Source organism: Pipistrellus kuhlii, unplaced genomic scaffold (genome assembly GCF_014108245.1).
Source record: "Pipistrellus kuhlii isolate mPipKuh1 unplaced genomic scaffold, mPipKuh1.p scaffold_m20_p_2, whole genome shotgun sequence".
NCBI lineage: Eukaryota > Metazoa > Chordata > Mammalia > Chiroptera > Vespertilionidae > Pipistrellus > Pipistrellus kuhlii.
Window position 1 is genome coordinate 152000481 of NW_023425515.1, and position 14946 is coordinate 152015426.

At 43.3% G+C, this 14946-nt stretch overlaps 1 protein-coding gene across 5 annotated transcripts in view; it reads left to right on the forward strand.

Moving 5' to 3' along the window:
• Nucleotides 1-14946, forward strand: part of JAK1 (Janus kinase 1) — a 127959-nt gene that overhangs the window by 78106 nt on the left and 34907 nt on the right. For all 5 annotated transcript variants that reach the window (XR_004989552.2, XM_036447421.2, XM_036447420.2 and 2 more), the window contains exons 5-8: nucleotides 3276-3429; nucleotides 8201-8364; nucleotides 10645-10987; nucleotides 12962-13147. Coding sequence is in view for 4 of the 5 variants with exons in the window: in XM_036447421.2 (XP_036303314.1) it covers nucleotides 3276-3429; nucleotides 8201-8364; nucleotides 10645-10987; nucleotides 12962-13147 (847 nt within the window). In the remaining variant the exon portion in view is untranslated. The remainder of the gene's footprint in view (nucleotides 1-3275; nucleotides 3430-8200; nucleotides 8365-10644; nucleotides 10988-12961; nucleotides 13148-14946) is intronic.

Consider the following 14946-nt stretch of genomic DNA (forward strand, 5'->3'; position numbering starts at 1 on the left):
TCCAGCATTTAAACATGTGCTTGCAGCTCCCAATCTAGGAAGAGGGCATTGTCACAGTTCCAGTTCTTTTCCTTCTAGGTTTCTCTCCTTGGTTTGAAATCTAGAATGGTAAAAGGAAAACTTGGAAGAGACCTGAGTTTACTAATTCAACTCTTCCAACTGTTTCGGGGGAAACTGGTATCCAGAAGAGAGAGTGAGTTTCCCAAAGTCACACAAGAAGTGGATCGCCTTGTTGGCACAGAGGCCTCTAGGAGGCACTCATTTTTGTCGGTTGTGTGAGTGCCTCCCTGTAGAAGCTGCCTTTGCCTGCTCCCAGCCTCGTGGCTGCCAGGAAGTGCATGGCCGCTTCATTTTTGGCACCTTGACTTTGTACCTGACATTGCACTTCGACAGGATATTGCTTTGTTACCACAGCTCTTTGAACTTGGGGCAAAAAAGATCCCACCCTAAGCTAAAACACTTGCATTATAACAAACTACAAACATTTCAAAACCTTACAATCTCACCACTAAAGAAGGTGTAATATGAAAATAAATGTTGGCAACTATTTCAGTGGAATCTCAGCTCTATTTTGGGAGATAATCTTCAATTATAGTTTTCTGTTTTTAGATAATGATTTTGATAGTTATTGTTTTATACGGTAATATATTCATATAAGGCAAGCATATTCTTTATTCCTTTTTAAGGAAAAAATGCTTCCTTTTCCCATCTAAATGAATTTTAGTATCCATTAGTAAACTTCTAGAGAAACCTGGAGAGAATTTGTTGTATAAAATATCTGTACATAAGCTTAGACTATGCAGTCATCTGTAATACAATTTTCCTCAACTTGCAAGGAAGGCATATCTCTGATAATAGGTCTACCTGTCCATCTCCCCTCCCTCCCTCCCTCCCTCCCTCCCTCCCTCCCTCCCTCCCTCCCTCCCTCCCTCCTTCCCTCCCTCCCTGCCTCCCTGCCTCCCTGCCTCCCTCCCTCCCTCCCTCCCTCTCTCTCTCCCTGCCTCCCTCCCTCCCTCCCTCCCTCTCTCTCTCCCTGCTTCCCTTCCTCCCTCCATTTTTCCTCCACATCATTCTGAAAAGGAATCTGGGTAGCTGTCATACTACATTTATTTATGTTGTTCTTTATTTTTCCCCATTAGCATGTTATAATATTAGGAATTAGTGTTTGGCCCAAGTTTGATGAACATTTTCATAATTAATTTTAAAAGGGATGTAGAATTTCTGTCCTCAGTGTAATTCTAGTTTTGTCTTATTAGAACAGAATTGGGAAGATGTTGACTTTGGTGTTACTGCTTTAACTTTTGTCTTGTTTTGTCACCTTATTAGATAGAAAGCTGACAGCCTTTGACTGGAGGCAATTTCTAGAGATAGAGCCTTGCTTTAGGCCCCCTTCAGCCTTCAGTGAGGTGGAGAAGCTGCACATTGTCTTTGATCCCCTTGTCCTGTACTGTCTGAACATCTTGCCTAAAGGCTCCCAAGCCAGAGTAGTCTCTGAGGCTCACATAGCAGCCTTGGAGAATGTCTGTGTTCCCATAGTCTGCCCAGAGGAGTTTGTTGGGCCCTTGGCTCCACCTGGTCCAAGGACTCTTAGTCCCAGAGAGACTCAGTGGGATGTAGAAGACGACGACCATGACTTGGACTGCTTCAGGGAAAATCTGTCTTCAGTGCTTCTCTTTCAAACAATTTTCTCTATCCTTGAGAACCTTTTTCCTCTTGTCCTAGGTAACCTTCCACATTGTACACAGTCCTCGTTCTCTGCACTGTCAAACAGAATTTACCTGTCCTTCCAGCTCCCCTGTCAGAGCCCTGCATTGAATCTTTGTATAATAGAGTGCCGGGCACATGGTGAGCATGCACAAGCTCTTAGCCACCATCTTCATTTGTCCTGTTTAGACCCTTTTACCGATCGCTTTCCGGGCAGACCCCCAGAACTTCTAGTAGACCTCTAGTTATTGTCTGAATGACCACCCAGGTTGCAGGTTCGATCCCTGGTCGGTGTGTGTGGGAAGCAACTGATTAATGTTTCACTTTCACTCAATGTTTCTCTAAATAAAAGCATGTCCCCTGGTGAGGATTAAAATAAATAAAAATGAAACTTTAATATTTTTATGTAGAGGAAAGGAAAACTGTAAGTGGGGGTGGGGTGGGGGGGATCCATGACAGTCATAGTATAGTCCTGTTTATGAGATGTGTTCCCTTGTGAGTTACTTCATTGTCATTGTTGGATTGACTGATTGCCATATGAGCATGGAGTCAGGGAACCTCACCGATTCTCCTGAGAACCCTTTGCCTCACAGGGCCTGGCACGTGCCAGGCTGTGCAGCTACAGCAGTGACGCGTGTCTGAGTTTAATGGCAGCTCCTTTAAAGGTGGCTTTGGGAGGCAATGTTATTTGTTGTTTCTCCATGCTGTGTTGTTTTTCATGAGCACATGGGCATGTCAGGGAGAGAGATCCAGGCACCAGCGGAGCCTGCAGCCTAGAGGGAGCCTGGTCAGCTTGGCTCCCTCCCTTTCATGCATTGCAGAACTCGTGCTTCTCTCAGGTGACTGAGGAACCTGGCAGCAAGAGAGCAGGCTTCTGGTCTTAGGTCACCTAGCCTTTAGAAACTTCCGTTTTCCTCCTCTGAACAAAGAAACAATGGAATCTGCCTGGTATAGTCGCTGTAGGGATTAAATAGCTTTCTGCATCTATAGTGCTTATTAATTGAATTCGCAACACTACAACCTGGTGCTTGTAGTAGTTAATCATCATTTATTTCTCCATTTTAAAGCTTTATTATAAGATAAATCATCAATTTAATAATAGCAATCTGAGAAATAGGAAACACTGCCATATTAACTGTACGCCTTGGCTGTGTGATGACATTAGTTTTCAGAAATGTAAAAGTGTAAGTGAAATGTCTTGGATTCAAGGCAGGATGGTATTATTAAAGGTGAAGGGAGGCACTGGCTAGCCTCTACGTCAGCCAGCGTGTTTTCCTGTTCAGGAAGACATCATGAAAGTTGCAGGCGCTATCTGTGTGATCTTAAGGAAGTCACTTATCTCCGAGTCATAGGAGGCTCTGGCAGGACGCTCTTCAGGAAGTGTTGTAAGAATGAAAAGAGAAGGACCTTATAAGCAACCAAGTGCTACAGACGACGGAAGGTCTGTCTGTCTGCTTGCTTCTCTGGAGGGTTAGTCTCTAATTCTGGTAAGTCAGGTGGAACCAGGACATGACTCCCATACATTTCAAGGCCCTCATTCCCACAGCTGACACAATCTTACTGCGTTCTAGGTTCTATTTTACCAATTGGCATGGGACCAATGATAATGAGCAGTCGGTATGGCGACATTCTCCAAAGAAGCAGAAAAATGGCTACGAGAAAAAAAAAGTTCCAGATGCAACTCCTCTCCTTGATGCCAGCTCTCTGGAGTATCTGTTTGCCCAGGTAAGAAATTTGGGGCCAGGAGAACCTAGGCTCATGGGATGGGGGAGGCGTTGAGGGTTCAGATTCTTTGATGCAGCTGAACTTGGTGGGGGGCTAGGATACTTCCCTTTTTGGTTGTAAAACAGCTAGGAGACGTTATAGCCTCTCCCATGGACAGTTCTTGCCACCCCTGGACTTCCCCAACTGAGGAGGGAAAGGCAGCAAGTCAGTGTTCCAGGGGCTGTTTATCCCCCTGTGGGCTTCCCTTCTCACCTGTTCCCATTCCTCTCCTTTCCCCTTCGCCTCCTACCCTTTTACTTCTCATCTGCAGCCTTCCTGGAGAGCGCGGAGGGAACCTGTAGGCACGGGACGGTGTAGTGCAGTGGGGCTGATGAGGACACTTCTCAGCAGTCACAGGAACGTTCGGGAGGAAGAGCATGACCACTCCGCGTCAGGGGCGGTAGAAAGATGAGACACTAGGAAAAAGCCAGGAGAGAAGTTAGGATCATCTAAGTCACATGACCCTGAGATAGCATCTACGAGAAGCATATATGCATATAACATTTTTGTTTTTATGTTTTCTGGTTGTACCAAGCAGATATGCATTATACACTATGTAGTTTTTGAAAACGTTTTGCTGTTCACATGATTTTATAAATTGGATTTTTTATTCATCTTATTTTTGTTCCTTCAACTTTCAATTTAAAATATAGATTTTTGTTATTTCAACGACTTCATAGTAACCAGCTTATTCAGCTCACATGTACCGAGTGTCTGCGTACTCTTTGCTGAGGCGCTGCAGATACTGTGAACAAGGCAGAGGTGGTCTCTGCAAGCATCAGACATGCCATCAAGTTGGGCAAACAACAAACAAACAGGCAGTTAAAATGATACGTAGGTAATACATAGACATTGTGAGCAGTGCAATGAAGGAAAAAATAATATGGGGAGGCGTGAGCTCTGGGGAGACCAACTTACAATAGTGTGATAGAAAAGGCCTCTTTCAGGAGGTGACATTTATTCTGAAATTTGAAGAATAAGAAGAGTCTGCACGTCTAAGAGAGGAGTAGGGAAAGGATCTCTTCCACGTAGAGCAAGCTTTTCAGCAGCAGCACCGCTGACATTCTGAGCAGAATAGATTTTCATCGTGCGGGACTGCACCACCTCTAGGCATTTACCCACATTCCTGGCCTCCACTCAGGAGATGCCAGGAGCACCATCCTCCCAGTGGTGACAATTCAAACTGTCTGCAGACATTGCCCAATATCCCTCAGGGGCAAAATCTCTCCTGTTGAAAACATTTGATACAGAGAATGTGGGAAGCCCCGAGGTGGGTGAGCCCTGAGAGGAGAATCAGTATGGCTGGAGAAGGACTGGAGGGTGACGGGAATGAGACTGGTGCGGGGGATTGGGCAGGCCACATAGAACCTTGTTATGTGCTGGCAAGGGGTTATCTTCCCCCATCCAAGTGTGATGAAGAACTATTTGGAGGGCTTGATTTTATTGACGTTTGAAGTCGATTTCTCTTGCTACAGAGAAAAGAGGATTGTGATGCAGCGAGAGCACACGTCAGCTGAGAACTTGCTGTGATTGGTCCCAGGGGAGAGAATGCTTGTTTAGCTTAGTGTGGTAGCAGTGGAGTTGGAGAAAAGTGGATGGGTCTGTGATTACTTTCAGAGATAGAATTAATATGTTTTGTTTTGTTTTGTTTTTTTAAATACTTTACTGATTTTTTTTTTTTTTTTTTTTTTTTTTTTTTTTTTTTTTTTTTTTTTTTTTTACAGAGAGGAAGGGAGAGGGATAGAAAGCTAGAAACATCAATCAGCTGCCTCCTGCACACCCCCAACTGGGGATGTGCCCACAACCAAGGTTTGGAACCCAGGACCCTTCAGTCCGCAGGCCGATGCTCTATCCACTGAGCCAAACCGGTTTCGGCAGAATTAATATGTTTTGCTAATGAGTGGGATGTGGAAGCTGAAGGAATTTGAAGGATCAGAGATGATCTGAGATTCCTGTTTGGGCAATGCTTGATCGATAATGGGAAGACTTAAGAGGAGCAGGTTGGAGAAGGGGTGGGAATTGTACGTCTTTTTATGGAGATTCCTGTGAGGCACCCACATGGAGATTTCAGGTAGGAAGTTGAGTATGAGGAGGAATTCAGGAGAAAGCCATCATTTATCTAACTAATCTCCTGTTTCTAGACATGTTTTATTTTTCTCAGGTTTTCCCTGTTAGCTGCCTGTCACTGTGATAGGCTGTGAGCAGCCTCATACATACATGTTTGTGCGTAGTGTTTTATTGATTCCTTAGGATATACTTTCATACAAGTAATTTTGTCACAGTTATATTCCATGTATTTCAGCTTCAGTGCCTGGTTACACTCCATCCCCATCCCACACACAGAGAGAAGTGCACAGCCATGGGCAAGTGCTGGAAAAATGAACTGGCCGTTTTCGGATTGGTCTTTTTGAATTCAGCCTCCCAGTTCTGTTACCTTTTGGAGAGAGGAAGTGTAAAGGAAGAGGGTGCCATTCATTAGGAGTTCGGTATAGCATTACAATCTGACCTTTTGGAGCTTTAGGAATGAGCTATGTGAGGTTTGCAATGATGTTTACAGAACAGAATAGTCTCAGCGCTTGTTCTGTCTTCACACGTTGCTGGCCGAGGCGATTGTTGCCAGCACTCGGTGGCATGTGGAAGCGGTCAGTGTCCCGTTCTCACCTGGGAGAAAGAGAAGTCCTATCTTAGAGAGAAGGAGAGCTGCCTTGGTGAGAATCCTCCATCCAAAACCACTAAAGTCCCTCCAGGGAAAGTGAGTGGCTTACTTATGTGGGAACACCGCCTCCAGACCTTGTGTCTACTTCTGTTCACAGCTAGAAAAAGGCGAAAGGCTTCCAGTCCTCAGCGTACTGTATGTTTTAAGTTACAGGGATTGAGTGCGGCTGTAGCGCAGAGTTGAACAACCATAGACCTGGAGTCCTATCTAAGTTAAACTCTCTTCCCCACCACTCCCTAGGTCCCTGGCCTCTGTGCCATGTTATCTTTCTAATTGACTTTGATTTTTATAACTACCTGATAATAAATATTTCTGTTGGTCTGTTCTTTGAATGGAATCTCCATGAGGTCAGGGATGTAGTTTGGTTTGCTATATCCCTAGCACCTAAAATAACATCTGGCCCATAATTGGTTCTAAGTAATTCATAGTCATCTAATGAATGAATGAAGTCATTTAACCTTTGGCACCTTAGATTCCTCATTTGTTAGGTAGTGATGATGTTAACATCTGCCTCACAGGGCTGTTGTGAAGATAAAGGAGACAGTACAGTGTCTAGCACTGAGCTTAGGGTTTAATAGAGGAGAGCTAGCATTGACATCATCTTCATCAGTCTGTACACCGCAGGTGGTGGGTACAGCTTTTTGGTTCTATTTATGTATTTAGCCCTCATTGGCTCTTGGAATGCTGTGCACCTCCCTTTAGTATTTTAGTTACACATTTCATACTGGAAAGTTGAGCAGCAGATGTTGAAAAAACTTACAGGAGGTAATGGCGCATTGTAGAATGTGCACTTCTCCCCCTTCCTCTAAGTCTGCATCAGAATGGGGTGTGGTGCCCTGTCAGTCATACACCCAGTGTCGAGACGAGGCTATCTCCGTGCATGCTCGTGGAATTAGTGTGATCAAACCCCAGCCAGCCGTCACCTTCCCATGCCCTGGTGCAATCTAAACCTAGTACGACACTGCTGCTCACCATTTACAGGGGAACCCCTATAAATACCTGTGCTCTTCACCAGGACCTAGCATATGCTCAGTAGCATTTGATAAATGAATGACTTAGCCTGGGGAGAACATCTCCTGAGCCCCTTCAAACCCAGCTGTTGAGAAAGGACTTTGGTGTCAGACAAACTAACTGTGTTTTGTTTTTTTTAATTAAAAAAGTTTTAATGTTGACATTGCAGGTGTCCCCACCACCACCCCTCCCACCTTTTGCCCTCCACCCACTCCCTTGGGTTTTACCACACTATTGTCTGTGTCCGTGGGGTATGCATGCATTTTTTTTTTTAAGCTAATCTCTTCATCATCTTTATCCATCCAGTCATCCCTCCTCTCCTTGTCTCTGACAACCACTAGTCTCTTCCATATATCCATGCTTCTGGTTCCATTTTGATCATTAGTTTATTTTGTTCATTAGATTCCACATATGAGTGAGATTATATGATATTTGTCTTTCTCTGACTGGCTATTTCCCTTAGCATTGTAATCTCCAGGTCCATCCATGCTGTTGCAAAGGGGTCAGAGTTCTTTCTTTTTAACAGCCACATAGGATTCCATTATGTGAATGTATCACAATGTTTTTATCCACTCATCAACGTTTTTATCTGCTAGCACTTGGGCTGTTTCCAGATCTTGGCTATTGTAAACAATGCTGCAAAGAACATAAGGGTGCATATATTCTTTCTGATGGGTGTTTCAGGATTCGTAGGATATATTACCAAAAGTGGGATCACTGGGTCAAACAGCAGTTCTATTTTTAGTTTTTTGAGGAAACGCCATTCTGTTTTCCACAGTGGCTGCACCAGTCTGCATTCCCACCAGCAGTGCACGAGGGTTCCCTTTTCTCCATGTCCTCACCAGCACTTGTGTGTTGCAAACTATCAGGCTTGTTAGTTTCATTGCTGTGCTGCTTCTCTGGGCAGCACCTCCCTGTGTGGAGAACCTGCCTTTCAAGATCAGAAACATGGATTTATGCTTGTAACTTAAGTGTGGTTCATTTCTTCTCGCCTCTGCTCCAAAGGGACAATATGATTTGGTCAAATGCCTGGCTCCCATCCGAGACCCCAAGACTGAGCAGGATGGGCACGACATCGAGAACGAGTGCCTGGGCATGGCCGTGCTGGCCATCTCGCACTACGCCATGATCAAGAAGATGCAGTTGCCAGAACTCCCCAAGGACATCAGGTAACCTTTCTCCTGGCTAACAATGGATTGTGGGGATGGTGTTATTTTTATATGTTCTCGAGAATCTCAGTGTAACCTCTGCCAACTTCTGGCTGACCTCTCCATAGGGTACAAATGTTTTTAGATTATCTATAAAAGGTAACACAATGATGATTGTGTCCTGATTTTAAATGTTGGCTGATGACCTCAGAATTGTGTATGAGGGTGAATGTTCTGGGCCAGGGATGCCAATCAAATTAGTGGCCCACATACCCTCCCCTTCCTCTCCGCCCATGGTGAGCATTGCCATCTGTCATTGCATTTTCTCTTTTTGTGCTGGACCCATCTTTAAATCCTTCTCAATATAGCTCTACAGGTAGTCACTACCATCCCTAACCTGAGCTAGAGTTCACTAGAGAGCTGTTAATTCTGATGTGAAGGATGGTCATTCTATTTTAAGGAAATTGTATGTCAGATGCATTCAAGTCTTTGTGAAGTAATATTCAGTCTGTATAATTTTAATTTCCACACATTTACGAAGTCCATTTTTTCCATTGAGCTATTGTGATGTCATAAGTGAATACAGTCTCATTATGAGAGGAAATGATATGTAGCTGTACTATTTGTTGTAATAGTGGCATGCATTTTCTCAGAAGGTTACTTCTTGCATCTCAGTATCTCTATCCTTGACTGGAGTCTGGAGCAGTTCATGACTGCTCCTCAGTAATACAGGCACTGATTAGATCCATGCTCTGTTCCTACCTTTTTTTTTTCCTGTGGCTTTTGCTCTGGGCACCTCCTCTTTATTTTTTCAGGAGGCTGGCAATTCTCCTCTAGTCTTTCCCTCCATTACATTACCCTTAAAAAGTTAGGGTATTCATTGGGGATGAACTCCCAGCTGCACACTTTTCACTGTTTCGAAGCCATTCACACAGCAGGGGTTACTCTGTGCCAGGTACTGCCTCCGACCCAGAGTGATAGGAACACCAGTCTTCTCACCTGCTTGGCCCCCAGTGGACTTGTTCTTTCTTTCTTTCATGGGTATTCTTACTCTTTTTAAAGCTGGCTCCTGGTCTAGCAGTTTGAGATTTTATTAGTCATAGATACTTTCCCCTTAACCCCCTGCTGGATGATAATCTTTCAGCTTACTTTTGGCATTTTCACATGGCAAATACTTTGTATTTAATTAGCTTCTCTGTATATATAAAAGGCTAAGTGTCCGTCTGTCCGACTAGTAGCTGTGACATGCACTGACCACCAGGGCCATACTCTCAATGCAGGAGCTGCTATGACACACACTGGTTGTTTAAAAATAAATGCACTGTGGACCTGGCACCGACAAACCAACACTTGGCTCTCCCAAGTGGGACTAGGCCCTGCCACCACCCCTGAGCAACACTCCACCAAATCGCAGCCAATGCTGCCAAGACCCTATAATGCAAAATGCGACCCACAGTCCAGTCCAGCCCAGCCCAGCCCAGCCCAGCAATGTTGGCTCTGGGTACCAGGTAATGATGTCACATATTAGTGCCAGGCTTCCTCTCCCTAGCAACTAGCTCCTTGCAGTTTCTTCAGCCCAGGGAGGGACCCGACTTGCTTTATAGCCAGGTGCAGACATTTTATAGTTTAACCAAATATTAGTGAAGCATTTCCCCATGCCTCATCTCATTTGATCCTCACAGAGATCCTGGAGTAGGTAGATAGGAGACTTGGTAGAATCCTATTTTCTTTTCATTAGCAAGATGCAAATAACAATGTTAAAATATTTCTTCTATTAATTGCCTTTCAGTGTGCATGAATCTGTGCACTGGGATGCTAGTATAGATATTTTTTCATTTCTAATAAAAAACAATATGTGGTCTTCATAGGAAAATTATAAAACAGGCATGCAAGTAAAACATAGAAAGCACCAATAATAACTCTTGACACCTTTCAGACCACTTTCAAAACCAATGCTGTATCATAGTCTTTTTATGTGAGTACCAGTATGTACAGGACAATGACACTAGCAAGCAAGAGCATAGCTAAGTCAGTTTGATGGTACTCACAGGAACTCCCATCTCAATAAGGTCTGTGGAATATGTACTTTTCTATTCTCTTTCAGTCCCTATTGACTTGTTTATCTCCTAATACTATCTTCCTCAGTGCTCACTCCATCTAATGATCTGGGAGTAGATCCTTCTTTCTCATCTGACAACATGTAGAAGGTGTAAGGGAGATTTATAGACTTAGGTTTGTTTCTAAACTATTCTCTACTAACCTCTTTGTGAAAAAACAATGAATTTTTCTACTTTCTTTTAGCTACAAGCGATATATTCCAGAAACATTGAATAAGTCCATCAGACAGAGGAACCTTCTTACCAGGATGCGGATAAATAATGTCTTCAAGGATTTCCTAAAGGAATTTAACAACAAGACCATTTGTGACAGCAGCGTGTCCACACATGACCTGAAGGTGAAATACCTGGCGACCTTGGAAACTTTGACAAAACATTATGGTGCTGAAATATTTGAGACTACCATGCTAATGATTTCATCAGAAAATGAGATGAATTGGTTTAATCCGAACGACAGTGGAAATGTTCTCTACTATGAAGTGATGGTGACTGGAAACCTTGGAATCCAATGGAGGCAGAAACCGAATGTAAGTGGTGATAGGTGGCTGACCAAAACAGAGCATCCAGACGCAGATCCCATTGGAGTTCCTGTTTGCATGCCCATCACCCCGTCAGCTGAGTTTGTTTAGGCAGGAGACCCATATCATTCATTCTTTTTTTTTCTTTTCTTTTCTTTTTAAGAATTTTTAATTGATTTTTAAAGAGAGACGAAGCCGGAGAGAGAATAGAAACATTGATGTGAAATTGATAAATCGATTGGCTGCCTTCTACACGGTCCTTACCAGGTATGGAAGCCACAACCCCAGCCTATGATCTGACCAAGAATCGAACTTGCGATCTCTTAAGTGCAGATGCCCAACCAATTGAGTCACACTGGCCAGGGCTATCATTCACCTTTTTTTTTTTTTTTTTTTTTAATATATTTTATTGATTTTTTACAGAGAGGAAGGGAGAGAGATAGAGAGCTAGAAACGTCAATGAGAGAGAAACATCGACCAGCTGCCTCTTGCACACCCCCTACTGGGAATGTGCCCGCAACCAACATACATGCCCTTGACCGGAATCGAACCTGGGACCTTTCAGTCCGCAGACCGACGCTCTACCACTGAGCTAAACTGGTTTCGGCTATCATTCACCTTATATTGCGTCCATGTAGCAGTAGGTCTAAACATTTATTGACTATTAAGGGGAAATAGAGAAATACAATAACATATATAACATGTAGTATTATAATAACAGCAGATATTGCTTGTGTTTACCATGTACCAAGAGTACTTTTCAAAACATTTTACATGTATTAGCTCATTTATTCCTTGAAAAGCAAAAACCTTGGAAGGGAATACTGCCATTATCTCTATTTTATAAATGAACACTCAGAGACACAGAGAAATTAAGAAATTTGTCCAAGGTCATAACTAATAAGTGATTATGCCTCTGACTCCATGAAATAGGATAACTGATTTTTTAATTTGAAGCTTCTTTATGAAGTATTTGTTAAATGAAGCAATAGAGCAGAGGGGTTTCAAAGCATGGGTTTTAACCCTAAATGGACCTGGTTTAAATCTTAGCTTGACCTATATCAGCTACATGCTTACCATTAAAATATATGTACCTGTTAGGGTTGTTTCGAGAGGTAAATGTCACTTAGCACAGAGTCTGGCATATAATAAATGTTCAGTTAATTATTATAGTTGCTGTCATCATTGTGAATAAATTAAAGATGAGATTTATTTTCTCTAGTTTTATTGTCTTGCTTAATTAACAATCCTAACATTTACCGAGTGCTTTCTATATAGTAGGTACTGTGTTAACAGGAACTTACCTAATTCTCAAAGAACCTTGTGAAGATGTAAGATCTCTGCTTTATGGCTTGGGAAATGGAGGCACAAAGAGATGAACTAACTGGTGAAGTAGCCAGCAAAGGCAGGATCTTAACCCAGATCTCTAGCCCTCAGGACTCATGCTGCACGAAATATTTAAACTTGTGCAGAAATGTATTATCTCTCCCCCCCCCCCCCCTAGGTTATTCAGACATTAATACCTTCTTTTGAAAATTTTCACTTGAATATTGTAAAGCTGAGACAATCAGCGATAGATTTGAGAGCGAGAACATGCATGTTCTGTCCACTCATAGTTGGAAAGAGCATGTTCTCTGCCTTTGTTGAACATATGATTGCAGGATTGAGGGGACCTGATTGTAGATGTGTGTCTAGTACGTAGTTATTTGCCTTCCTGAGTTTACTTGTGCATCATGGATTATGTAAGGAGTTAAGCCATTGTGCTCATTAAGGTCTCCTCTAGATGTAAAAGTCCAATAGTCCCTGATAGGACCCACAACTGCCATCCTAAGCCCACGGTGCCTCTCCAATTCCTCTGAGACCCAGGCATGCTAGCTGCTTCTCCCTGGATGTAGGCTCTGCACTGGTTTCCCAGAAGCAGTGACCTTCCAGTAGAAAATGAGAAAGCCCACTCAACTCTGTCACTTTTATGCACTCTGTCAGGTTGTTCCTGTTGAAAAGGAAAAAAATAAATTGAAACGGAAAAAATTGGAAAATAAACACAAGAAGGACGAGGAGAAAAACAAAATCCGAGAAGAGTGGAACAATTTTTCGTACTTCCCCGAAATCACTCACATTGTAATAAAGGAGTCTGTGGTCAGCATTAATAAGCAGGACAACAAAAAGATGGTAAGTTTGCACCGAAGCTCCTCAGTCTGGGTCTGGTGGCGAGAGGGCGTCTTTGTTGAGGACAGTGGTGCAGCACATACTTTTCAGAGTTCTTGTCCCAAAGAGAAAACCTTATAACTGTCTTACTAAGTCCAAAACGTCCCTAATGCTGACACTGATATTATGTCAGTTGTTGTTACACCTGTACATTCCAGTGCCTTTGTTTGGTCTTGCAAATGCATATCTGTTTCAGCATTCACTGCCCTCCCAAAGATACTCCAGCAGCAGTATTTATTTCACAAAATTAGTGGATTAAAAGAGAAAGATAGTGGAAGTCAGAGCTTCCCCCTCCCCCATCCCAGGGCTCCTGCTCGGCCTCTGCAGAGTTGGAGGGCTGGTGGGAAGCCCCACTTTGCACTTTGGCAGATGTCGGGCTGGTGGCTGTGGTCTCCATGGCCGTCATCGTAGTGGCAGGCACACCCAGTGACTGTCGGACAGAGGAAGCGGTGCTCAGTCTCACTTCCTCTCTTCTGGTATCACTTAAGGACATGCTCTAGACAGGCAGGCCAGTTTGGCAAGGGAAGTGGGAACCCTACCAAAATATACATGTTTGTGTCAGGGAAGTCACCGCTGACAACATGTGGAGAAAACGCGCTGATGAGGCAGGGTGGGCTCACAAATGAAGGTAGTCAACACTGGGGAAATAATATGTTTTGCCTAAAATTTAGCCAATACTCAGTGCTGGGAAGGAAACTGGTGATATAGTTTAGGACAGACTTTTACATATAGAGCAACTTTACTTTTATTTATTTTAATCCTCACCTGAGGATATATTTTTATTGATTTTTTTATTTTCATTTTTTGAGAGAAAAAGAAACAGTGATGAGAGAGAAAAACATCAATCAGTTGCCTCCCATATGATCCACAACCAGGGATAGAACCCTCAACCTCGGTATGTACCTTGACCAGGAACCTGACCGAAAACATTTTGCTGTATGGGATGACTTTCCAACTGACTGAGCCACCCAGCCAGGGGCATAACTTATCTTTTTGATATACCTTTTGGAAAGCAGTTGGCTATATGTATCGAAACTCTTGAAAATATTGATGCCCTGGCTGGTGTTGCTCAATTGTTAGAACTTCAGCCCACAGACTCAAGGGACATGGGTTTAATTCCTGATCAAGGGCATGTATCTGGATGGCAGGTTTGATCCCGAGTTCTGGTCATGGTGTGTGTGTGTGTGTGTGTGTGTGTGTGTGTGTGTCTCTTTCCCCCCCCCCCCCCTCCCTTTCTCTCTGTCTCTCTCTCTTCCCCCTACCCCTGTCACTTTCCCCCCTTTCCCCTTCCCTCTCACTTTCTTTCCTCCCTATCCCTCCCTCCCTTCCATCCATACTAAAAATCAGTGGAAAAAAGTTCCTCAGGGGAGGATTAACCAAAAACACACACATATTGATATGTCCCTCCATTCAGGTGCCTAGGGATCTGTCTGCAGAAACAGTGAAAAGCAGGCATTAATATGTGAGTGAGAATGTTTATCCCAAGAGCAGTTACAGTATCAAAATACTGAAAATAATCTAAATATATAATCATAAAAGAATGAGAAAATAAATTATAATTTGCTTAAGTAGTAGGATCTACCTAATAAAAGAGGAACATGCTAATTGTACCTTCGTGACACCCACCAGTCAATCAGGAGTGAGTATGCAAATTACACCAACAAAGATGGCGGCCTAATTTGCATATACAGGCACCAAGCAGCTGGGGACATTCTGCACCACCCCAGCTGCTCTGGGCCTCTGGGCAGCGTGGGAAGGCAGAA